This window comes from Paroedura picta, chromosome 15, assembly GCF_049243985.1.
Source record: "Paroedura picta isolate Pp20150507F chromosome 15, Ppicta_v3.0, whole genome shotgun sequence".
In the NCBI taxonomy this organism is placed as follows: Eukaryota; Metazoa; Chordata; class Lepidosauria; order Squamata; family Gekkonidae; genus Paroedura; species Paroedura picta.
In genome coordinates this window covers 29,597,417-29,623,345 of record NC_135383.1, presented here as the reverse complement: position 1 = coordinate 29,623,345, position 25,929 = coordinate 29,597,417, and the positions used below count along the sequence as shown (strand labels likewise).

At 48.3% G+C, this 25,929-nt stretch overlaps 1 protein-coding gene across 5 annotated transcripts in view; it reads left to right on the top strand.

Moving 5' to 3' along the window:
* The window catches only part of NF1 (neurofibromin 1), a 365,186-nt gene that overhangs the window by 126,420 nt on the left and 212,837 nt on the right, over positions 1 to 25,929 (top strand). For all 5 annotated transcript variants that reach the window (XM_077311869.1, XM_077311867.1, XM_077311868.1 and 2 more), the window contains exons 17-22: positions 8,516 to 8,671; positions 19,088 to 19,334; positions 21,442 to 21,515; positions 21,647 to 21,730; positions 22,067 to 22,507; positions 25,264 to 25,403. In XM_077311869.1, coding sequence (XP_077167984.1) covers positions 8,516 to 8,671; positions 19,088 to 19,334; positions 21,442 to 21,515; positions 21,647 to 21,730; positions 22,067 to 22,507; positions 25,264 to 25,403 — 1,142 coding nt within the window. The remainder of the gene's footprint in view (positions 1 to 8,515; positions 8,672 to 19,087; positions 19,335 to 21,441; positions 21,516 to 21,646; positions 21,731 to 22,066; positions 22,508 to 25,263; positions 25,404 to 25,929) is intronic.

Sequence of the window (25,929 nt, the reverse complement as noted above, 5' to 3'; positions counted from 1 at the left end):
TAAGATTGGCCAGGGAAGCCCACTGTAACAAGAAAAGATTTTTCAGTTATGTGAGGAGCAAACGTAAAGTAAAGGAGGCAATAGGCCCCCTGTGGGGTGCGGATGGACAAACTCTAACGGAGGATATAGAGAAAGCAGAAAGGCTCAGCGCCTATTTTACATCTGTTTTTTTCCACAGGTCAAAGGGTTTAGGCACATCTAGAGATGGCAGTAGCCAAGTGATAGTGTCTGGGTGGCAGGTTGACATGGACAGAGAGGTTGTCGAGAGGCATTTAGCTGCACTGGATGTGTTCAAATCCCCTGGTCCGGATGAAATGCACCCAAGAGTGCTCAAAAAACTTTCTGGAGAACTTGCACAACCCTTGTCCGTCATCTTCGAGACCTTTTTAAGGACTGGTGATGTCCTGGAGGACTGGAAGAGAGCAAACGTTATTTTGATCTTCAAAAAAGGGAGGAAGGATGACCCGGGAAACTACAGACCAGTGAGTCTGACCTCTGTTGTGGGGAAGATAATGGAGCAGATAATTAAAGGGAGTGGTCTGCAAACATCTGGAGGACAATTTGGTGATCCAAGGAAGTCAGCATAGATTTGTCTCCAACAGGTCCTGTCAGACCTACCTGGTTTCCTTTTTTGACCAAGTAACAGGCTTGCTGGATTGTGGACATTTGGTTGATGTCATTTACTTGGATTTTAATAAAGCTTTTGATAAGGTTCCTCATGATGTTCTGATAATTAAATTGAAGGTCTGCAATCTGGATTTTCATATAGTTAGGTGGATAGGAAATTGGTTAGAGAACCACACTTAGGGGAAGATAATGCATGTCATGGCCCCGTCTCCAGAGGGTGCCTCTGCACCACTGCCTGAGCTCATTCTGCCAGCTCCCTCGGAGGAAGAAGTAGAGGAGCCAGAGCAAAGCCGCAGGGTGCTGCTTAGAGATGCAAGTCCCGATAGGGAGCCACAACCAGGTTCCAGCCAGACAAGCACCATGCCCTCTGCACCAGCATTACCTCAGCCTGCAGCAACACCCCTGAACAGCCCAGACTCATCTCCAGAGTGCAAGAGGGAATGCAGGAGGACAACATCGGTAACACGCAGGCAAAGTGCTCGGCTTAGGCTACAGCAACAGGCTAGGTTGGGCTCAGGTGGGGCTCATTCATCGGAGGAAGGCTGTGCCATGTGCAGCCCCTTGGTGTGACAGCTCAGTTTGTTCTTAAGCACAGCAGAAGTGCTTCCCAGTGTGGCTGCAACCTTGTGCACATGTCCACCCGTTGCCTTGACTGGTTTCCTGCTCCCCGACGCTTCCGCGAAGCTCTGTTTGACTGATTCCCGGCTTGACCTTGGCAAAGATAAACAACAACACTTTTGGTTCTCCTTTGGACTTCGTCAGCTAACAATTCCTGATAAGACCCGGACTGGACTTTTGACTACTCTCTGGTATGCTTTTTGAACTTTCTTGACTCGGTAACCGTGCTTGCCCTTGCACTAACCCTGCGTGTGCCCGGCTAGGGCAGCACATTTTGCAGCCACCCTTCTCCCATCCTTGCGGCTGGAATTCAGAGCCAGCAGCTCCAGCCAGGATGGACCCAGCTACAGCAGCCAACTTGACTGCCCGCAATCAGCTGCTAGAACAACAGGTGGCTGATTTGAATGGGCAGAACCAAGCCCTGGAAACCAGAGTGCAGCAGCTTACCACAGCCGTGTTGGGACTGCAGCAAGCAGCTGGAGCAGCCGCCCAATCAGCTCTGCTGTCCTGCCCTCTCAAGGCTCCAGAAAAATATGAGGGAAGCCGGGAGACCTTTACCACATTCCTGGCCCAGGTAAAGATGTTTATTTCTGCCTGGCCCCGGGAATTTCCTACGGAGCAGGCCAAGGTCAGCTTTACCATTAGCCTGCTTAAAGGGCCAGCTGCCCGGTGGGCTACACCACTGTTAATTGCAGATGCCCCCGAGCTGGCTAACTTCCAGGCTTTTGTTGCTAAAATGGATGACGCCTTTGGGGACGCTCAAAAGGTGATTCGGGCCAGCCGGTGTTTGAGGCAGCTACGCCAAGGGGCCCGGTCAGTGAGGGACTATGCAGCAGAGTTCCAGATCATGGCCCAAGACCTGGACTGGAATGAGTCGGCCTTAGAGGACCAGTTCATGGCCGGGCTCTCAGAAAAGGTCTTGGATGAGCTGGTTCATGTGGACCGGCCCCGTAGAATGAGCGACCTGGTACAGTTGTGCTATCAGATAGACAACCGACTGGAGGAGCGGCGCCTAGTCCGGTATGGAACCGAGCCACCAAACCGAGGAGAGCCGTTTCTACCCCAGGTTACCGCTACCATGCAGTTGTTCCCCTGGATTCGGGAGAACCGATGCAACTTGGCAGTATGCGGCCTGGATTGGACTCCTGAGAAAAACAGCCGCACGCAGAACCTCTGCCTGTACTGAGGGCGTGCAGGTCACTATGTGGGGCAGTGTCCTGAAAAAGCTAAGCCAGCGGGAAACGCCCACTCCCGGACGGTCCCGGCCCCAGTTGCCTGGGAGGAACCGTTGGGGCCGCTCTGGGATTAATGCAATTGCTCCTGCCTGTACGCCTGCAACTAACTCAGGGACAGTGACTCCTGGTCCATGCCCTGGTCGACTCCGGGGCCACGCAGTCTGACATCGATGCCACCCTCCAGAGCCAGAACTCGGTCCCCATCACAAAGAAGCAGGTTCCTGCACGGGTGGAAGCTATAGATGGGCTACTGATCGAGGCCGGATGGGTGAAATGGGAAACCTTGCCCCTGTTTCTCCAGGTGCAACAACATACTGAGACCATGGTATTCGATGTTGCACACATGCCTCGATTCCCATTGGTGGTGGGAATGGACTGGCTTGCCAAGCACAACCTGCACATCGATTGGGTGAAGCTGGACCTGCGCTTTGTCTGGGACTGGATACATGCCGCCCTCACCTCTACTCCACCCAACCTCGACGGACTTCCGCATGAGTACCGTGATTATGTGGATGTGTTTGAGGAGAAAGGAGCAGATCATCTTCCCCCGCATAGAGACTATGACCATGGGATCGACCTCAAACCAGGGGCTGCTTTACCAGTCAAGAGGTTGTATGCACTCTCTGAACCCGAACGGAGGCGCTTCAGGAGTTCCTGGAAAAAAACCTCAAGCGAGGATTCATCCGTCCGTCCACTGCCCCCACCTCAGCTCCAGGTCTGTTTGTCAAAAAGAAGTGTGGGGAGTAGAGGATGTGTCATGACTATCGGGCCCTGAACCAGATCACGATCAAGGATCGCTACCCTTTACCTCTCATCTCTGAGCTGTTGGAGCAGGTACGGGGGGCCCAACTGTTTACCAAGCTGGACCTGCGGGGGGCCTATAACCTGATTCGCATCCGTCAGGGGGATGAGTGGAAAACAGCGTTTGGTACCCGCTATGGCCAGTTTAAGTACACCGTAATGCCTTTTGGCCTCTGTAATGCATCCGCAGTGTTCCAGCGCTTCATCAGTGACGTGTTCCGCGACCTCTTGGATCGGTTCGTCATCATTTTCCTTGAGGATATCCTGGTGTACTCCCGCTCTCGCCAGAAGCACGCAGACCATGTTAGACAAGTCCTCCAACGACTTTGGGATCATGCGCTGTTTGCTAAACTGTTCAAGTGCTCCTTTTCCCAGACTACCATGGACTTTCTCGGGGACCGTCTTACCCCTCAGGGGGTACAGGTGGATCCAGCCAAAGTTCAAGCTATACTCCAATGGGAGGAGCCCCAGAACCGAAAGCAGCTGCAACGGTTTCTGGGGTTCGCAAACTATTATAGGACTTTCCTCCCTAATTATGCGGACTTGGCTCACCCTATGACACAGCTTCTGAGCACCAAGCACCCTTTCCAGTGGGGATCAGATGCGGCACAGGCTTTTCGGACACTCAAGGAGTGCTTTGTCTCTGAACCTTGTCTAGGGTACCCCGACCCAGAGAAGCCTTTCATGGCAGAGGCACATGCTTCGAGCTTCGCCCTGGGGGCCGTACTCCTGCAACCCGGTCCAGGAGATGGTACACCAAGGCCTTGCGCTTACTATTCCAGACAATTTACCCCCGCGGAAAGGAACTTTACCATCAGGGAACGGAAGCTGCTGGCCATTAAGGCAGCTTTTGAGACCTGGCGCCACCACCTAGAAGGAGCTAAATACCTTGTTCAGGTACGCACTGACCACCGTAATTTAGAGTACCTCCAGTCTGCCCGCTGCCTGAATCAACGCCAGATCCGATGGGCTCTCTTCTTTGCCCACTTTGATTTCCGGATTGAGTATATCCCCAGAAACCAGAATAAGAGAGAGGATGCTCTCTCCAGACAACCCCACTATCATTCGGACACTGAAGCCACACCGGCTCCTCCACTATTACCTGTTTCGGTTTTTGCTGCCCTGCCAGACCGGCTTGAGCTGCAGCAACAGATCCAGGATCGACAGGCTGAAGATCCATGGATTCAGGAGCGGATGCAGCGGCTCCAGGAACACCCTGAGGAATGATCAGAGTACCACATCCAGCAGGGTCTCTTACACCATCGGGATCGTGTAGTACTCCCAACCGCTGACCTTCGCACCCAAGTTCTAATGGCAACCCACGATGACCCAGCAGCCGGACACTTTGGCCAGTACAAGACCCTGCAGCTGGTAACCCAATATTTCTGGTGGCCCCGAGTAAAGGCAGATGTCCGATTTGTAGAAAGGCCAAATACGCACCTGGTAAGCCCGCAGGACTATTACAACCACTGCTTCCGCCCTCTGGACCCCGGCGAGAACTCACAATGGACTTCGTAACCGACCTGCCTGCCTCAAAAGGGTTCACCACCATTCTGGTAGTGGTGGACCGCTTTTCCAAAATGACGCACCTCATCCCTCGCCAAGGGTTGCCAAAGGCTCGGGAGACAGCTTGTCTGTTCATGGTCCACATCTTCAAGCTCCGTGGCCTCCCAGATCACATAGTAACGGATCGTGGCGTACAGTTCTCCTCCCGCTTCTGGCATGAGCTGCATGCCGCCCTGGGAACCAAGTCTAGCCTCTCCAGCACACATCACCCCCAGACAGACGGTAAAACCGAGAGAGTCAATGGGATTATAGAGCAGTTCCTACGGTGCTGTGTCTGTTATCAACAGGATGACTGGTCACGTTGGCTCCCATTGGCCGAATTCGCTTATAACAATGCGACCCATACATCTACCCAGATGACCCCGTTCCAAGCCGTCTATGGATATCATCCCCGGTTCCTGCCTGATGCCCTTGTGCCACCAATCGTTCCCCGGGCAGCCGCTGATCTGGACGAGTTGCAAGCGCAACACCAGGTATTGATAAACAGGTTCCAGGAGGCACAAGACCGGTACAAGACCCAAGCAGATGCATTCGAGATCACGGGGGCACCTTTAGCTGTCGGTGACAAAGTTTGGCTGTCAACCCGGCACATCAAGACCAGTCGACCGTCCAAGAAGCTGGATGCTCCCTTCATAGGGCCGTTCGAAGTGACCGAACAGCTCAACCCTGTGGCGTTCCGTCTACTCTTACCCCGCACCTATCGTATGCACCCAGTGTTCCACCGCTCATTACTGCAACCCGCTCTGCCAGATAGCTCCTGGCCGGCCTTGTCAACCCCTCCCGCTCCTATGTTGGTTGAAGGAGATGAGGAATACGAAGTCCGGCAAATCCTAGACTCCCGGCTGCGTCGGAGGGCCCTTCAGTATTTGGTAGACTGGGAGGGATACAGACCCGAAGAACGCACCTGGGAACCCGCCGACAGCATACACGCACCAGCTTTGGTCAGGAACTTCAATTGCCACTACCCTGCCAAGCCAGGACCTGACCCTGCGGAGGGGGGCCCTGGGAGGCGGGATGGTGCCATGGCCCCGTCTCCAGAGGGTGCCTCTGCACCACTGCCTGAGCTCATTCTGCCAGCTCCCTTGGAGGAAGAAGTGGAGGAGCTGGAGCACCATGCCCTCTGCACCAGCATTACCTCAGCCTGCAGCAACACCCTTGAACAGCCCAGACTCATCTCCAGAGCGCAGGAGGGAATGCAGGAGGATAACATCGGCAACACGCAGGCAAAGTGCTCGGCTTAGGCTAAAGCAACAGGCTAGGTTGGGCTCAAGCGGGACTCATTCATCGGAGGAAGGCTGAGTGCCATGTGCAGCCACTTGGTGTGAAAGCTCAGCTTGTTCTTATGCACAGCAGAAGTGCTTCCCAGTGTGGCTGCAACCTTGTGCACATGTCCACCCGTTGCCTTTACTGGTTTCCTGCTCCCCGACGCTTCGGCGAAGCTCTGCCTGACTGAATCCCGGCTTGATCTTGGCAAAGATAAACGACAACACTTTCGGTTCTCCTTTGGACTTCGTTAGCTAACAATTCCTGATAAGACCCGGACTGGACTTTTGACTACTCTCTGGTATGCTTTTTGAACTTTCTTGACTCGGTAACCGTGCTTGCCCTTGCACTAACCCTGCGTGTGCCCGGCTAGGGCAGCACAATGGAGCAGATATTAAAGGGAGCAATCTGCAAACATCTGTTGGGCAATTTGGTTATCCAAGGAAGTCAGCATGGATTTGCTGTCAGACCAACTTGGTTTCCTTTTTTGACCAAGTAACAGGATTGCTGGATTGTGGAAATTTGGTTGATGTCGATTTTAATAAAGTTTTTGATAAGGTTCCCCATGATGTTCTGATGGATAAATTGAAGGACTGCAACCTGGATTTCCAGATAGTTAGGTGGATAGGGAATTGGTTAGAGAACCGCACTCAAATAGTTGTTGTCAATGGTGTTTCATCAGACTGGAGGGAGGTGAGTAGCGGGGTACCTCAGAGCTTGGTGCTCGGTCTGGTACTTTTTAACATATTTATTAATGATCTAGATGAGGGGGTGGAGGGACTACTCATCAAGTTTGCGGATGACACCAAATTGGGAGGACTGGCAAATACTCCAGAAGATAGAGACAGAGTTCAACGAGATCTGAACACAATGGAAAAATTGGCAAATGAGAACAATTAAATAAATTGTTAAATAAAGATAAGTATAAAGTTCTGCATCTGGGTTAGAAAAAATGAAAAGCATACCTACTGGATGGGGGATATGCTTCTAGGTAACACTGTGTGTGAACGAGACCTTGGGGTACTTGTGGATTGTAAACTAAACATGAGCAGGCAGTGTGATGCAGCGGTAAAAAAGACGAATGCCATTTTGGGCTGTATCAACAGGGGCATCACATCAAAATCACAAGATGTCATAGTCCCATTGTATACGGCACTGGTCAGACCACACCTGGAGTACTGTGTGCAGTTCTGTAGACCTCACTTCGATCATGAGCTTCTAGCTCGCCGCCTCATCGATGCTGGAATACAAGGGACAGCCCTTCAATGGCTGATCTCCTTCCTCCAGGATCGTGTTCAGAGGGTTGCAATAGGAGAGAAAATTGTCCAATTGTCCAATTGTATACGGCACTGGTCAGACCACACCTGGAATACTGTGTGCAGTTCTGGAGGCTTCACTTCAAGAAGGACGTAGATAAAATTGAAAGGGTACAGAGGAGAGCTACGAGGATGATCTGGGGCCAAGGGACCAAGCCCTATGAAGATAGGTTGAGGGACTTGGGAATGTTCAACCTGGAGAAAAAGAGGTTGAGAGTGGACATGATAGCCCTCTTTAAGTATTTGAAAGGTTGTCACTTGGAGGAGGGCAGGATGCTGTTTCTACTGGCTGCAGAGGAGAGGACACGCAGTAATGGGTTTAAACTACAAGTACAACGATATAGGCTAGATATCAGGAAAAAAAATTTCACAGTCAGAGTAGTTCAGCAGTGGAATAGGCTGCCTAAGCAGGTTTTGAAGCAGGCAGTCTTCAAGCAAAGGTTGGATACACATTTTTCTTGGAAGTTTTAGGATGCTTCGGGCTGATCCTGCGTAGAGCAGGGGGTTGGACTAGATGGCCTGTATGGCCCCTTCCAACTCTATGATTCTATGATTCTCCTCTAACCCCAGTTGTCATAATAACAGCATAATATTAAAGAGCAAACAAATAAGGAAAGAAAGGGAAACAAAATATTAGTTGAATTGTGGCACAGAGGACTTGGGGATATGGGGCTGCCAGGCAGAGCAAGCTGCATGAGTTAAGGGAATGGCCAAAGTGACTAAAGGGGAAGGCGAGGGGGTCTGCCTCCAGCCAATCTGCTCAGCAGAGCTGGCCTAAGGAGCCTTCAGAAAAAGGCTTCAGATGCTGAGGAGCTCCAGGCCTCTGTCCTGTTTGCCAGAAGTAGAACAGACTTTCTCCCAAGTCCCCCTCTACTTACCATTTGGGGAATTTGCTTTCTAGCCTCATCTTGTTCTTCCACTGAAATCGTCTGTGATACTTGTGCATTACGTATCCTGTTTCATGGTTCAAAATGCTCTAGGGCTTCAAAGAGGTCCTGACTTATTTTGTTTTTCCCTTTAATTATTACAGTTTCATTTATCTTCCCTACATAATGTGACTTCTTAATTCTTATTTTTCCCTCTCTCTAGCAATCAGATAGGAGTTCCTGTCACTTCCTCTTCCTTTATGGTATGGGCTGTGACATCACTGGAGGTGGAACTAATCAAATTTCTCTTGACCACGAAGAGATGATGCGGTGCACCCCAGGCGCTATACTCAGGAAGAGCAAGGGCAGTATCTGCATGGTAAGTAGAAGGTTTGTTAGAGGGGTGCAGCTCAGACACTTGGCAGATGTTTTGTCTCTGGACAGTCTGTACCACACCAGGCTACAGTGCTGCTGGTGGTGGGGTTCTCATGCTGGAATGCTCCTGCTCCCTAGGCTTCCATATGGAGGGACTTTTTTGAGGGGGGGTGTGTTTTAGAACGTCACCCTCGAGGAGGGCTGAATCCTCAAACACCCCCTTGGGTGACATTCCTTCTCAATTGAGGCAGACTCAATTACAAAGCAGGAAGGTTAGCTATCCCACCCTTCCTATAAGGTACGCTGCCACCATCTCTGAACTGCTCCCTAGCCACCTAAACACCAAATGCAGTTTTGGGGTCTATCAGGGAGTTAAACAAGGAGTCTCAGCCCTATCCAGAGCAGAGACACCTCAGTGAAAGACAAAGATAGAGTGACAAGACATTGGAGGGGATCCCATTACTGACACTTTAAGAAATATAAAAAGGTAAAGGTATCCCCTGGGCAAGCACCGGGTCATGTCTGACCCTTGGGGTGACGCCCTCCAGCGTTTTCATGGCAGACTCAATACGGGGTGGTTTGCCAGTGCCTTCCTCAGTCATTACCGTTTACCCCCCAGCAAGCTGGGTACTCATTTTACCAACCTTGGAAGGATGGAAGGCTGAGTCAACCTTGAGCCGGCTGCTGGGATCAAACTCCCAGCCTCATGGGCAGAGCTTCAGACTGCATGTCTGCTGCCTTACCACTCTGGGCCACAAGAGGCTCTTTTAAGAAATATACAAATCTTAAAAATATTTTTGATTTTTTAAAAAATGTGCACAAAAAAGTTTAATACTAATAATGAAAATAAGAAAGGTTTTTAATATTTCTTTTTAGCAGTTATACTCAACAAAAGAAGATTACAGAGTTGAGTGGCAGAGTCCATAGAGCATAAGCAGAGATTCAAGTGGTCAGACCTAAAAAATCCCAAAGGATCAGAGTTCCAGCAAAACAAGAGATCAAGATGAAAGCGTAGGACAGTGCATGAAACAAAATGGGATTCTTTTTTTAAAGTCCCATGTAGAATCATAGAATCATAGAATAATAGAGTTAGAAGGGACCTCCTGAGTCCAACCCCCTGCACTATGCAGGACACTCACAACCCTATATCTCATCCAATGTAACCTGCCACCCCATTGAACCTTCACAGAATCAGCCTGTCCATCAGATGGCTACCTGTTTAAAAATTTCCAAAGATGGAGAACCCACCACAGAAGCCTGTTCCACTGAGAAACTGCTTTGTCAGGAACTTCTTCCAGATGTTTAGACGGAATTTCATTTGAATGAATTTCATCCCATTGGTTCTCGTCTGTCCATTTGGGACATGGCAGCCTTTTAAATACTCGAAGATGGTTATCAGATCCCCTCTCAGTCATCTCCTCTCCAGGCTAAACAGACCAAGCTCCGCCAACCTTTCCTCATACATCTTGGTCTCCAAACCCCTCACCATCTTTGTTGCCCTCCTCTGGACATGCTCCAGTTTGTCTACATCCCTCTTCAATTGGGGAGCCCAAAACTGAACACAGTACTCCAAGTGAGGCCAAACCAGAGCAGAGTAAAACGATACCATCACGTGATCTGGACACGATACTCCGTTTGATACAGCCCCAAATCCCATTTGGCTTTTTAGCAACCAAGTCACACTGCAGACTCATGTCCAATATATAGTCTACTAAGACTCCTAGACCCTTTTCGCACATATTACTGCCAAGACAAGAATCCCCCATCCTATGTGGGTGTATATGGTTTTTCCTACCTAAATGCAGAACTTTACATTTGTCCCTATTGAATTTCCTTTTATTTAGTTTAGCCCACTTTTCAAGCCTATCAAGATCATCCTTTATTCTAATTTTGTCTTCTGTTGTGCTTGCTACTCCTCCCAGTTTAGTATTGTCTGAAAATTTAATATTTGTATTTGAGAGACCACCTCCCTGCCTATACCCCCAAAATAGTCTTATGCTCCGCCACCTCCAACTGGCTGCAGATCCCTGGCCTCAGAGAAGCGTGTCGGGCCTCAACAAGGGCCAGAGCCTTCTCGGTTCTGGCCCCTACCTGGTGGAATGAGCTCCCTGAAGAGATCAGAGCCCTGCCCGAACTTCCACAGTTCCTGCAAGGTCAGCTCTTCCACCTGCAAGGCCCGCAGGGCCAACTCTTCCACTAGGCATTCGCTTGAGGCCAACCGACTCAGAACACCTGCTGGTACCCCCTCCCCGACGCCCCCGCCATGACTGAAATAATTAATCCTCCCAATGTTACTGTTAATTATTATTTATATTATAAATGTGGTATTGTAATCTTTTGATGCTTTACTGAAAGTTGCTTTGATGTTACCGTCTGTATAACGTTCCATGTAAGTTATAGAATGTTCAATGTAAACCACCCAGAGTTGTAAAGAAATAGGTGGCAATCTAAACAAACAAACAAACAAACAAACAAACAAACAAATAAATAAATAAAGTACTCCCTCCAATTCCTCATCCAAATCATTTATAAATATGTTGAATAACAGAGGTCTCAGGACAGATCCCTGGGGCACTCCACTTGTCACTCTTCTCCAAGAAGATGCTGAACCATTGAAAAGAACCCCTTGGGTGTGATCTGTCAACCAGTTATCGATCCACCAGACAAAACTAGAATCCATACCACATTTTACCACATTTCAACAAGAATATTATGTGGAACCTTATCAAAAGCTTTACTGAAATCCAGGTAAACTATGTCCATAGCATTCCCCTGATCCAGCAAGCTAGTCATTTTTTTGAAAAAAGAGATAAGGTTGGTTTGACGTGACTTGCTCTTGTGAAACCCATGTTGAATCTTAGAAATCATAGTTCTCTGTTCCAGCTGCTCAAGGACCGACTGTTTGATGATATGTTCCAAAATTTTGCCAGCTCCAGATGTCAAGCTGACGGGTCGATAATTACCCGGATCCTCCTTTTTCCATTTTTTGAAGATGGAAACAACATTTGCCTGCCTCCAATGGCACCTCACCTGTTCTTCAAGAAGTCTCAAAAATAATGGACAAAGGTTCAGAGATGACATCTGCAATTTCTTTTAGTATCTTTGTATGCAGTTCATTTGGTCCTGAAGACTTTGTTTCATTTAAAGAAACTAGGTGTCGTGGACTGTCCCAACAGTGATTTTAGGCCACCGTTCCCATCCCCGTGTTGTGTTACGGTTTTGCAACTTTGAGCAATATTTCCCTCACAAAAGAAGACTGAGGAGAAATAGTTCTTGTCCTTGCAATGGTCCTACCATGTCCCTACTATTTTTCTTATTTGAAATATAACTAAAGAAGCCTTTTTTTGCTATGTTTAGCATTTCTTGCTAGCCTAAGCTCATATTGAGCTTTAGTTTTTCTAACACTCTCCCGACAATCATTTATTATTTGTTTATACTCATCCTTGGTAAGAAGGTTTTCCTTCCATTTCCTAAATGACTCTTTTTTATTCCTCAAATCATTTGACAGCTGCTTATGGAGCCACCTTGGCTTCCTTAGGCTCCTTCCATGTTTTCTTCTCAAGGGAATTGTTTGTGATTGAGCCTTCAGTATCTCTCTTTTAAGAAACTCCCAGCCCTCTTGGAATCCCATCTAAGTCCTTCTGACCACGGGACTCTACCCAACATACCTTTTAGTCTGTTAAAATCGACTTTCCTGAAGTCCAGTCTATACATCCGACTATGTAAAGTTTTTCTCTTTCCCACAACTGAAAATTCCAAAAGCACATGGAATGCCTGCTGGGGGTGTGCACATGGTCACTGCTACCAAGTGTTCCCACTACTTCCACCTCATCTACCAGTTCTTCCCTATTATTAGGAATCAAGACTAAAATAGCAGACCCCCTGGTTCCCCTCTCAGTAAGTAAAATCAATCAGATTAATAATATTAGGGCCAATGATATGTTGGGCATCGGGGTGGTAAAAAGGATAATGAACAATCAGGCGCTTGGCTGAAAAAGATGAGTTCATGAACTCAAGCGAATGGGGGCACAAGTGGTATTCTCTTCAATCTTGCCTGTCAAGGGAAGAGGAATGCGTCGGGAGAGGAAGATAATGGAGGTGAATCACTGGCTGTGTAGTTGGTGCCGGCAGGAGAGATTTGGTTTCTGGGACTATGGGATAGGTTTTCTTGAGGAAGGCCTACTAGCACCTGATGGACTGCACTTATCGAAACTGGGGAAGAATGTGTTTGGCAGGAACCTGGGGAGATTCATCAGGAGAGCTTTAAACTAAAGCCACTAGTGGAAGGAGACGATCAGCATAGGGAGTGTATGGAAGGAAAACGATTGGAGGCAGCCCAACCGGCAAGGCCAGCTCATAGGGAACCAAAAGTAAAAGGATTCAGATGTCTTTATACTAACGCCCGAAGCATGGGCAATAAAAAGGAAGAGCTGGAACTTCTCATGCTGATGGAAAGGTATGATCTAGTAGGCATCACAGAAACTTGGTGGAATGATTCTCATGACTGGAATGTAATGGTGGATGGATATGAACTGTTCAGAAAAAACAGAATAGATCGAAGAGGTGGAGGAGTGGCGCTGTATGTGAGGAAAGGGCTTAACTGTCAGGAAATTCTAGTGAAGGAGAGCATATCTACAGTGGAAAGCATCTGGGTGAAAATAAGCGAGGGGAAAACAAACAGTGTGGTGGTTGGTGTCTGCTACCGACCACCTGACTAAGGAGAGGATGTGGATGCTGCACTTTGTGAGCAGCTTGAGAAAATATCCAAGCGGCAGGACCTTGTCATCATGGGTGACTTCAATTTCCCAGATGTGTGCTGGGAAACAAACTCTGCGAAGCGTCTGGACAGCTGTGTTTATCTACCTTATTCTATTTTCTATTGTTAACTTTTAAGATGTTTTAATTCCTGGTTTTAATGGATGTTTTTGTATCATCTAATGCTGGTCTATGACCGTAATAAAACATACTACTAGACTAGATATCAGGAAAAATATTTTCACAATCAGAGTAGTTCAGCAGTGGAATAGGCTGCCTAAGGAGGTGGTGAACTCCCTCTCACTGGCAGTCTTCAAGCAAAGATTGGATGCACACTTTTCTTGGATGCTTTAGGATGCCTGTATGGCTCCTTCCAACTCTATGATTCATGTAAACAGTATCTCTCGCCTATCAAGATCATCTTGTATTCTGATTCTGTCCTCAGGTGTGTTTGCTCCCCCCACCCCACCCCCAGTTAAGTGTCATCTGCAGATTTAATAAGAACTCCCTCTATTCCTTCATCCTACTCATAAATATGTTGAACAGCACAGGGCCCAGGTCAGATCCCTGGGGCACTCCACTGTCACTCCTCTCCAAGAAGATGACGAACCATGCTTAAGATGCTTCCATGCTTGAGAGGACAGGCAGGGGTCTGAAGGGCAAGGTCTCAGCTGATTGCTGTCAGAAACTGATTATCTAGTTGCCCATTGTTCTCTTACTGTCGACACATTTATTGTACACCAAATGGTTCCCATGCAGTTCAATTTCAAGTGAATACAAACAAATCCAAATTGTTTTTTTCCTATTTATTTTTTAATCATTTCCACTATGCTGTATGTTAATCTACTCTCACATTCTACCTTCAGGGTCTTAAAGGTGCCATTGGACTCTGTTTTGTTCTGCTGGTTCAGACTAGTACAGCTACCCACTTGAATCACTCTGCCCATAAGTTTGAACGGATTACTTTCATTCCATAACATTGTGTGAGGAAGTGTGCATGCAGATGAAAGCTCGTACCTTGAATAAAGCTTTGTTGGTCTCAAAGGTGCCCCTGCTGGACTCTACATTTGTTCTTACCTTCAAAGTTTCCAACTAGGCCCAGCTACTGAGCTTCAAGGCTGCTGCAGGTGCAAAAGGCTGCAAGGGCCATTCAGTAGACAGTTAATTAGAAGTGCCCAGTTTCACAGAAAGATCCGTTTGAGGCCTGCTTGCAGTTACAGGCCTGAACCATAGACTTAAAGCAGGAAAATTAAGCAGGTTAGCCATTGTTCCATAGGGAGAATGGATTGTTCCTTTGTGAGAGCCCCTGTCTGCACTGCAAAGCGGTACTGCCCAGACACAGTTCTCCCACCTTCCATGAGAGCATGGCCTCTGAAAAGTGAGAAGCTTTGGTGTGCGACAATGTGAGCTTCTGGGGATTCTGCAGGTGACTCTTCAGGTCTAGCAGTGCTTGGCAGAGCAGATGAAGGGCTGTTTTTTATACCCCACTTTTCTCTACCAAGCAGCTTCCAGTCACCTTCCCCTCTTCACCCCCTTCACACCAGACACCTTGTCAGGTAGGAGGGGTGTGTGAGAGTTTGGAGAGAACTGGGACTGGACCAAGATCACCCAGGAAGCTTCTTGTGGAGCAGGCGAGGGGAATCAAAGCCAGTGCTCCAGATGAGAGCCCGCTGCTCTTAGCCACCCTGCGGGAGAGTAGCTTCTTCTCCTGTCAAAATCAGCAGGGCCGTTTCTGCTATTTCTAACAGTTATTGTGGCAGGAGAGCAAATTTGGAGTCCAGCAGCAACTTTAAGAAAGTTTTTTTCTGGGTATGAGCTTTCATGTACATGCTCTGTTCTTGAGATACGTTGAAACAGAAGTCACCAACTGTTGAATAAATGTATCTGAAGATGTATGGACATGTATGAAAAATTATATTTATGTATTACATTTATATGCTGCCCTCTCCTGAGACTCAGGGCAGATCACATGAAACATAAAGGCACTTGTAGATCAAACTCAGTTTTTATATCGAATAGAAATAATAGAATAGTAATGATAATAATAAGAGCCTCTTGTGGTGCAGAGTGGTAAGGCAGCCGTCTGAAAGCTCTGCCCATGAGGCTGGGAGTTCGATCCCAGCAGCCGGCTCAAGGTTGACTCAGCCTTCCATCCTTCCGAGGTCGGTAAAATGAGTACCCAGCTTGCTGCTGGGGGGTAAAACGGTAATGACTGGGGAAGGCACTGGCAAACTACCCTGTATTGAGTCTGCCATGAAAACGCTAGAGGGTGTCACCCCAAGGGTCAGACATGACTCGGTGCTTGCACAGGGGATACCTTTACCTTTACATTAACCATCTGTTAGAGCCTCTTGTGGCGCAGAGTGGTAAGGCAGCGACATGCTGTCTGAAGCTCTGCCCATGAGGCTGGGAGTTCAAGGTTGACTCAGCCTTCCATCCTTCCGAGGTCGGTCAAATGAGTACCCAGCTTGCTTGCTGGGGGATAAACGGTAATGACTGGGGAAGGCACTGGCAAACCACCCCGTATTGAGTCTGCCATGAAAACGCTGGAGGGCGTCACCCCAAGAGTCAGACATGGCTCGGTGCTTGCACAGGGGATACCTTTACCTTTACCTTTTAATGATAATAAGAGAATAAAAGTTTAACAGAATAACAATCCAGCAGGCCCATGGGCGTTCAGTTCAGGTGCATGGATCCATGAGGGGGAGGTTCGGGGATCCAGTGGGGTGTTGTTGGTTCTGGTCGACCTCAACCAAATGCCTCGCAGAGGAGCTCCAAATGCCTCGCAGAGGAGCTCCCTTTACAGAGCTGTTTTAGTTCTAGTAGGGACCTGATTTCCTCTGGGTGGTCATTCCACCAGGTGGGGGCCAGGACAGAGAAAGCTCTGGCCCTGGTTGAGGTCAAGTGGGCTTCCTTCAGGCTAGAGATCATTAGCCAGTTGCCGGTGGTGGCCTCTCAGGTACTCTGGGCCCAGACCACGTATGGCCTTAAAGATGATTACCAGAACCTTAAGCCTGATCCGGAATGTGACTGGTAGCCTGGATGTGGGACCTCCATGGTGTTGCTGTGAGCACCCTGGCAGCTGAGTTTTGGACCAACTGTAGTTTCCAGATCAAGGTTCAGTTAAGGCCTGCATAGAGCAAGTTGCAGAAGTCCAGTCTAGAGGTGACTGTTGCATGGCTAGGTGTTCTGCAGTCAAGTAGGGTGCTAATATTTTGGCTTGGTGAAGATGGTAGATTGCCAGCTGTGGGCCTTCATCCAGGATCACGCCCAGGTTCCTGGCAGAGTGGGCCACTGATAGCTGCACACTATCCAGGTTGGGCAGACGCACTTCCTCACTTGAACCCTTCCTACCCAGCCACAGCACCTCCGTCTTTGAAGGATTGAGCTTCAGGCAACTCTGCTTGAGCCATCTCGTCACTGCTTCCAGGCAGCTGGCTAGTGCTTCTGGGGGAGAGTCAGGGCGACCATCCATCAGGAGGAAGAGCTGGGTGTCATCTACATATTGATAGCAACCCAGCCTGAACTTCCGTACCAGTTGGGCAAGAGGGCGTATGAAGATATTAAAGAGGATTGGAGGGAGGACTGCTTCTTGCAGGACTTTGCATGTAAGTTGTCGGTGGCTTAATGATCTCTCTCCTATTGCTACTCTCTGTCTGCGACCCTGGAGAAAGGAGATCAGCCACTGAAGAGCTGTCCCCCATATTCTGGCATCGGTGAGGTGGCGAGCTAAAAGCTTATGTTCGACTGTCAAATGCTGCTGAGAGATCTAATAGTACCAGCAGCACCGACCCACCTCGATCCAGCTGGCAATGGAGGATGTCCGTCAGGGCAACGAGCACTGTTTCTATCTCATGACTCGGCCAGAAATCTGACTGAGATGCATCTAGGACTGCAGGTCCTTCCAGGAATGCTGATCTGATTTGGTCTGCCTTAGCCCTTTCCACCATATATTCGGAATAAAACTGTGTTGGTCTTAAAGGTGCCACCGGACTCAAACTCTGCTGCTTCAGACCAGCACAGCCACCCAACCAAATCTGTTATCATGGCAGGAGATAAAATTCAGTTTCCAAAAAGCAGGCAGTTGGTGGTGGGTAAAACTCCAGGGAGTCCTGAACCGATACTGCTTGTCAGGTTGGCATTTTTTAATTGTTTGTTTGTTTGTTTATTTATTTGGATTTTTATAGCGCCCTTCCATACGGCTCTGGGCAATTTACATAGAACGTTGTAAAAATAGTTACGTAGAACATTATAACAATCTGTCAGAGAACAGTCATAACATAACATAGCATGTCAACCCAAACAGTATTTCAACAGAACAACAACACTGACATATCCCTGGGGAGGTCAGATTGCTTAGTCATGTGCAAAATGGAATTGTTTAGGAGGGTAATTTTCTAAAGGGGAAGAAGGTTATACTTCAAATGTTGGTTGCATTTTTATTGTGTTGAAGTGCTTGTGTTGTGTGACTTTTATAAAGTTTGTAATTTACCTTTTGCTTCAGTGCGAACAGGGAACTAAAAATTAAGTAAGCGAGTTCATTACAGTGGCCAGTACATTAAACAAGGGTGCAGACTTTTCAACCCCAGGGGGGCATCCAGTGGGGCATGATCCTTATTTCTTAATTTATATTTTTGCCTGGCTTTCCAAGTGATCCAGTACAGTACAGTAATGCAGTATGTGATTCATTGATGTTCTAATCTCCCGTTCTCCAGCAACTGATTTCTTGGGGCTACTTTCTAGTTGTTTCCTTGTTCAGGTGACTTGTTTGATATCAACTTCTGTAGTAACTCTCACCAGAGGAGGGGACATGGTCTTTAGAAGTTTCTGGGAGGCAGTGTAAGGCCTTTTTATTTGTGAGCTTTTAGTGGGGTTTAAGCCGCAGTCATTTTCCGGCTGTGGGGAGAGTGAATGGGGCTCTGCTTTTCTTTTATGTTTGGAACTGTTGGAAGTGAACTGTCTTGAGGCTGGAGGAAAGGAATGCAGTCCAGGGGTGATGGAAGGCTGCCTGCCTGGCTGCTGTCAAGCCAGTTTGGTGTAGTGGTTAGGAGTGCGGACTTCTAAACTGGCATGCCGGGTTCGATTCTGATCTCCCCCACATGCAGCCAGCTGGGTGACCTTGGGCCCCCCACAGCACTGATAAAGCTGTTCTGATCGGGCAGTGATATCAGGGCTCTCTCAGCCTCACCCATCTCACAGGGTGTCTGTTGTGGGGAGAGGAATGGGAAGGCGACTGGAAACCTCTTTGAGCCTCCTTCGGGTAGGGAAAAGTGACATCTAAGAACCAGCTCTTCTTCTTCAGTAATATCAGGGCTCTCTCAGCCTCACCCACCTCACAGGGTGTCTGTTGTGGGGAGAGGAAGGGGAAGACAAATGGAAGCCGCTTTGAGACTCCTTCGGGTAGGGAAAAGCGGCATCTAAGAACCGACTCTTCTTCTCTCTTAAACCTTTCCATGAACAGCCTGCATTACAAACCAGGAAGTGAAGTAGGAACTGGGATGTATGTGAACGTGCCTGAGCTCTGAGCCTTTCCCTGGGACCCCTGCATGATTGGGCTGTTGACTGTGATCTTCAGGGAGTGGCATCACGGCAGCACACGGTTGTGTCTCTGAAGAATCATTCCCCCTCTTCATGCATTGTAATGCCCACTGTTCTGTTTCCCAAGGAGAGCATGGTGGGCTGCAGTGGGACACCCATCTGTCGCCAAGCCCAGACCAAGCTGGAGGTTGCCCTGTACATGTCTCTCTGGAGTCCAGACACGGAGGCAGTGCTCGTTGCGATGTCCTGTTTCCGGCATCTTTGTGAGGAAGCGGACATCAGGTGTGGAGTAGATGAAGTCTCGGTACACAACTTTTTGCCTAACTACAACACCTTTATGGAATTTGCATCTGTGAGCAATCTGATGTCAACAGGTAAGAAGTGGGAGGCAAGAGAGGACTCTTTTATCTGAGTTACCCCCTTGTGGAATCCATGGAAGCCTTAGGACAGGGACCTTTGTTTAGGATTGCACCGTTACACGTTTTGCTTTAAAGTTCAAAAACATTGGTCCTAAAAGGCCACTCCTTTGCACACAGGATCCACACAGGGGGTTGAAAGATGCATCAGTTGTTTCTTCTGAAATGCAGTTTTCTCCATTTATTCTTTTTCAACTGTTCTGGGCAGTTCCAGCTTTGTTGTGTGGGTTCCTATAGCACGTTTTGCTGAAAGGACTTTGAGGTAAAGTGACTGTGGGAGTAGAACTTGTTGCATCCAAGGTGCAGGAGTCTGTAGCACAGTAGTAGTCTTTATTTTAACACAGTGCTTAGGACAGCCCTTCTCACCCTGTTGACTGTGGAGGCGTACCTGAAAATGTTTTCAGGCTTTGAGGCATACTGGAAGTGATGTCAGCTGGCTGTGCCTCCCTGCCAGGCCCCCTAGAAGTGACCTGCCACTCAGAAGTGGAACCGTGGCTTAATTAGCAGGTTTTCTGCAATGGAATAGGATGCTTGGGATCGCCAGTCCACGTGAAACCTATTGAGAAGTAATTTTCACTGTAAAGATGGGCTGTTTTAGAGTTGCAGCAGTCCCCTCTCCTCACTATCCAAGGTCTGGAATTTGCCAGGGTGGCCCAGAGATCACTAGGGGCCTTCTGCAGCCTAGTGCCCTGCAGATGCTAGTCCAAAGAATGCCCCTCTCCTCACCTCTCAAGGCCCGGAGCTCACAGAAAGCCCCTCTACTGCCCCCCAAATTAACACAAACCCCAACATACTGCAATGCACCTTGGGTGCACCAAAAGCACACTGATGTTTCGGTTGAGATTTTCCAGGTTAGTATCAACGTTTTTATCCCTTAGATCAGTGGTCCTCAACCCCCGGTCCGGGGACCAGTACCAGTCCGTGGATCAGTCGGAACCGGGCCGCAGCTCCTCCTCGTCCTCCTCTCTGGGGGCTGCCTCGGGGGCTGCCCTGCCACTCTGCCGCTGGCTCACCTTTGGTGCTCTCCAGCAGCCACCATGCTTGGGGCTCCCCCTTGGCGTGGCACTGCACAGCAGTTGCTGGCATTGCCCTCCTTGGGTAGCAGGAAGTCCGGGGCGCCAGCAGGAAAGCAAGTGGAGCAGGGGCTTAGGCGGCGGCAACGTTCCTCAGCAAAAGCCTACCCCCCCCCAGGACCTCAGTAAAATTGTCAAGCGTTGACAGGTCCCTGGTGATAAAAAGGTTGGAGACCACGGCCTTAGTTATTTTAAAAGAAATTTCTCCTTGCAGAGTAGGGGGAGACAGTGTGCAAACAAAGGGACCTGTTCCGGATAACCTTCCAAAAGCTGGCTCCAAACTGCAGGGGTGATAAAGTTGTAAATATAGATATAAACAATAATCAGTGCAATTAGATATTTTTATTTATTTATTATATTTATATATTCTGCCCTCCCTGGAGGCTCAGGGCGGTTTACATAAAATGTGTAAACAATACAAGAACATCCATAACATTTACATTTCATTCATAAAAAACAACACCTGGTAACTTCCTTGACTTCCTTTTGGGCCTAGTCTCAGATTTAAAAGTGTGTGTGTGTGTGCTGCTGTTTTCCTACAAGCATAGGAGGATTAAAGCTTAAAATAAAAGCTGCCAGAAGTATCACTAATTACAGCTGATGCAGTTGCACGCATTGGAGGTTTGTGATTCCATTCATGGCTATCCTGTAAGCAGCTTTCTCTGGTGTTTGACTGTTTTGTTCCATTTAGATTTGTATTGTAATGGAACCTGAAAGACCCCTTTTGAAGCTGCTTTTACAAATGGGCCTGGGCCAGGGTCTGTGGTATCTTCTTGCCAGACATCTCCTTCATTGGGGCAAAGTTCTTTGTAAGGAGACCAGCTGAGCTAGAAACTAAAAAACCCGAGCAGCTCTAATGCTTACCAAGATGTACTTTAATTATTTGTCTTTGTGAAGATCTTTGTGACTGAAGATCTTCATTTTTAAAGAAATGTTGACCTCACATAAAATGACCCCTTGAGTCAAAAGCCCTTTTTGATCCCTGCCCTCAGGACGAGCAGCTCTCCAGAAACGAGCGATGGCATTGCTGAGGCGAATTGAGCACCCAACGGCAGGCAACACCGAGGTAGGAATCCTTGCTTCTCCTCAGCACCAGAGCTGCTCCTTCCTTGACGGCTTTCCATTCAGCCTGAGGGTCCCTCTGGGTCCCCCTTGGAGAACTCGGAGAACAGTGTTTTCTTTCTGTTGTGTTTTTAGGCTTGGGAAGATACCTATTTAAAATGGGATACAGCCACAAAACATATCCTGAACTACCCAAAGACTAAAATGGAAGATGGCCAGGTAAGGCAATGCCTTTGTAGAGGCATCTTCCACACCAGACCTGATGCTCTGCTTCTCTCAGGTATTTAGGTCATGTGGAAATACCAAGCACCAGGTATTGCTTCTTCACCAGGTTATCTCATCTTCCTTCTAGCACCAGGGAGTTTCTGCAAGTCAACTTCAGTTGCATAAACCTCTGTGTTTCGAGAAGCCTTCTTCAAAGTGGCTAATGGGTGGGTAATGGCACAGAGAGAATTGGATTTTCCTTGGGGAAACCCAAATATCTTGTGCCAGTCTAGATCAAATAAGAGGTCGCATGTGAGCATTGCATGTTCATCCCCCTTTTCCCTCTTGCAGGTTACGGAGAGCCTCCACAAGACCATAGTCAAGAGGCGCATGTCCCACGTCAGCGGAGGAGGGTCCATAGACCTTTCGGACACAGACTCCCTGCAGGAGTGGATCAACATGACAGGCTTCCTGTGTGCACTTGGAGGGGTGTGCTTGCAACAGCGCAGCAACACAGGGTTCGCCACCTACAGCCCCCCCATGGGCCCAGTGAGTGAGCGGAAAGGCTCCATGGTATCCATGATGTCGACAGAAGGCAACACAGAGACCCCCGTCAGCAAATTCATGGACCGCTTGTTATCCCTGATGGTCTGCACCCACGAGAAAGTGGGTCTGCAGATACGGACAAACATCAAGGACCTCATGGGCTTGGAACTGAGCCCTGCTCTTTACCCTATGCTCTTCAACAAATTAAAAAGCCTAATCAGCAAGTTCTTTGACTCTCAGGGGCAGGTAAGGCAGCTGATTGACTGCGCTGTTTGATGGATGTGATGAGGATGGTGGAAACAGGCACCCCGTGTCTGTCTTTAACACAAGTAATGCTTGGAATATGCATGTCTGAGTTGGCACAGCCTGTAGAAGTCAAGGGGCCTGGAGGATGGAGTGACTGATTTCCTGGTACAATTTTTGGGGAGTTTTCCAGAAGGGCCACTAGCATCCAGCAAAGTACAGCTCATGTCACCACAATGTTCTGAGGTTTTGGTTCCACTCAGCGAACAGACAAAGAAACTTAATGGTCTTTTGGTATGTAAATAGTCTTGAACCCTATGGTACCCCCCCCAGTAGAAACTGACCAGATCACAATGCAGGAACTCACAACTACCTGCCCACCCACAGTGACCCCAATTTCATACCCAAGTGATCCCCCACCACCACCAAAAGTCTCCAGAATCCAGCCTGGTCTGAATTCACCTCCCATCCCACAGTGGCAATTTGCAATTCCCTAAGCTGGCAAGGAAGGGCCACAAGAGTCAAAGACTGGCACATCCCTTCCTACCCACCTACTCACCATCTGCCTAAGTTCAGAAAAACAGCATTTCTGTCAGATGATAATATACCCTCTGCTTAAAAACATCCAAACAAGGAGAATTCACCACTTCCTGAGGAAGCCTGTTCCACGTCAGGAACTTCTTCTGGATGTTTAGCCAAAAATTCTTTTGAATTAATTTCAACCCATTGGTTCTTGTCTGACACTCTGGAGCAACAGAAGACAACTCTGCTCCATCTTCTACATGACAGCCCTTCAAGTACTTGAAGATGGTTATCATATCACCTCTTAGTCGTCTTCTCTCCAGTCTAAACAGGCCAGATTCCCTCAACCTTTCCTCATATGACTCGGTCTCCAAACCCCTCACCATCTTCGTAGCCCTCCTCTGGACACGTTCCAGTTTCTTTGGATCTTTCTTCAGTTGTACTCCCAAGTGAGGTCTAAGCAGAATAGAATAAAGTGGTAATATCACGTTGCATGATCTGGACACTATACTTCTTTTAATATAGCCCCAAATCCCATTTGCCTTTTTAGCCACCAAATTACACTGCTGATATATATTAAGACCCCCAGATCTCTTTCACATTTAATACCGCCAAGAAAGGTCTCATGCATCCTATAGACCCATTATGCACGGGGGGAATAACGCACATTCCGGGTGGAATGGCGGCGACTAAAATGGCGGCGACGGATAACGCACGGTGCCAGCGGCAACCGGCCACAGCTTTGGTGCATGCTGTCGAAAAAGCCGCGCTAGCGAAACGCGGAAGAAAGCGCAGCTTCCGGGTGACCGGGGCGCAACCAGAAGCGGCGCTGGGATCGCCGCGTGCATAATCGGTTACTCTGCCGCCGTCGCGCCCCTTCCCGTGCATAACCGGTGTGCTTCGCGTCTTCCCCCTCTGCATTTTCCATGTGACCCAAAATCGCCTGTTCGGCGGCCGTGCATAATGGGCCTTAGTGATGCATTTTGATTTTTTCTACCTAAATGCAGAACTTTACATTTTTCACTATTGAAATTCATTTTATTCATCTTAACCCAGTTTTCCAGCCTGTCAAGATCATCTTGTATTCTGATTCTGTCTTCTGCTGTGTTTGCTACCCCTCCCAGTTTAGTATAGTCTGCAAATTTAATGAGCACCCCCTCTATTCCTTCATCCAAATCATGTATGAATATCTTGACAGGATAGATCACTGAGCCACTTCACTCGTCACTCCTCTCCAAGAAGATGATGAACCATCTACAAGCACCCTTTGCATCCAGTCTGGCAACCTTACAGTAATAGGATCCATACAGCATTTTACCAGCTTGCCAATAATTGGCACCCTCTCCACGTTGCCCACCCAGCGTGCCTTCTCCTCCTCCCCTGTCTCCAAGATCTTCCTTTTGAACTCCGAGGCTCCACTCCTGCTGGCACATCTCCCCCTTCTGTGAGCCTCCTTTTTTTCTCCCTGAGCCACTTCCGTGCCTTGCCCAAGGCCATCTGGGTTTGCACAGGGCTGGCCAGAGATCCTTTCTGTCCCTTCTATGCCCTGGGCTGGCAGGCCTCCTGCCCCTGCTGCTTTGCTCTGCTTCTCCCTGGTGGAGCAGGGAGACTGTCCTACAGGTGGCCCTTCACTGCTCCAACAGTCCTGAGAGGAGTCCTGCCCCCTCCTGGAGCAGCTGCCTCCTTAGACCTCCTTAGGCCTTCCTCTGTGCCACAGGTCCTCAAAGCATCATGGTTTGTTGTGGTATCCAAACTAAGTGATAACATTGTGATGGGAGCCTAATGTTATGACATTTTACTGTAGTCCAGCAGAATATGCTGTGGTGGGTGGGTTTGTTTGTTTTGTGTTTGTGTGTGTGATATGAAAACTCTTAGGGAATGTTATGTTCAATGTCCCAGTGACCTTTGGGAGCTCTTTCTTACCAGCCGTATCCAGAACAGAAGAGATGCCATGTTGGATCACACAGTGGCCAAAACCCAGGGGCCAAAACTCTTCAGGCTGCTAATTACTCAGATGTTAAGCAAATATTTGTAGTCATGTAATAAATGTACAGTTAACCTAATCAAATTTATACCCCTCAAACACCATTGTCTTTAATGGACATAACATGGTGTCACTGTTTTGCACTGGTAACTTGTGAATTCAACTTCAGCTTGACAAGGTGATTTAATTTTAGTACAAGACTGAACATGTATGATCCAGAATAATTATTAAAACATGTGTTGGTCTCACTCAGGTCTTGTTGAATGACACCAACACCCAGTTTGTGGAGCAGACCATAGCGATCATGAAGAACCTGCTGGACAATCATACGGAAGGGAGCTCGGAACACTTGGGACAAGCCAGCATCGAAACAATGATGCTGAATCTAGTCAGGCAAGTTGGTCCATCTAATGCAGGGATCGCCAACCTTTTCAAGCCTTTGGGCACGTTGGGAACTCCGGCCGAGCACAATGGGCACAGCCGCAAAGTGGCAGCTGTAGGAGGTGGAGCCAGCCTCAAAATGATGGCCAAAATGAAGCTTAACTGCAGTCACACAGGGCAGATCCTTGTGCAGTGATTGGAGCTCCTGCCAAAGCAATATATATTTTAAAAATCTGCACAGACAATCAAATCACCAATAATCAGAAGTCTTGCTGGATAAAAACCTCACCTGGCCCTGGCCCCTTCCTAAAAACCCTTGGTGGGCACCAGAAAAGGTCTCGGCAGCCACTGTGCTGCTGGGCCCCATTGTGTTGTGCAACAGCATAAAATCAACAGGCCTTGGATTTGAGCTCCAGATCCTCTCTTCTAGGGATTGGCAGGAACCGCATCACAAGCCAGCATCCATGACAAATTTGGCCTGGTTTAAGGCTCGTAAAATGAAGTTTGTGGGAGGTGCCTTTACTGAACATTTTCCTGT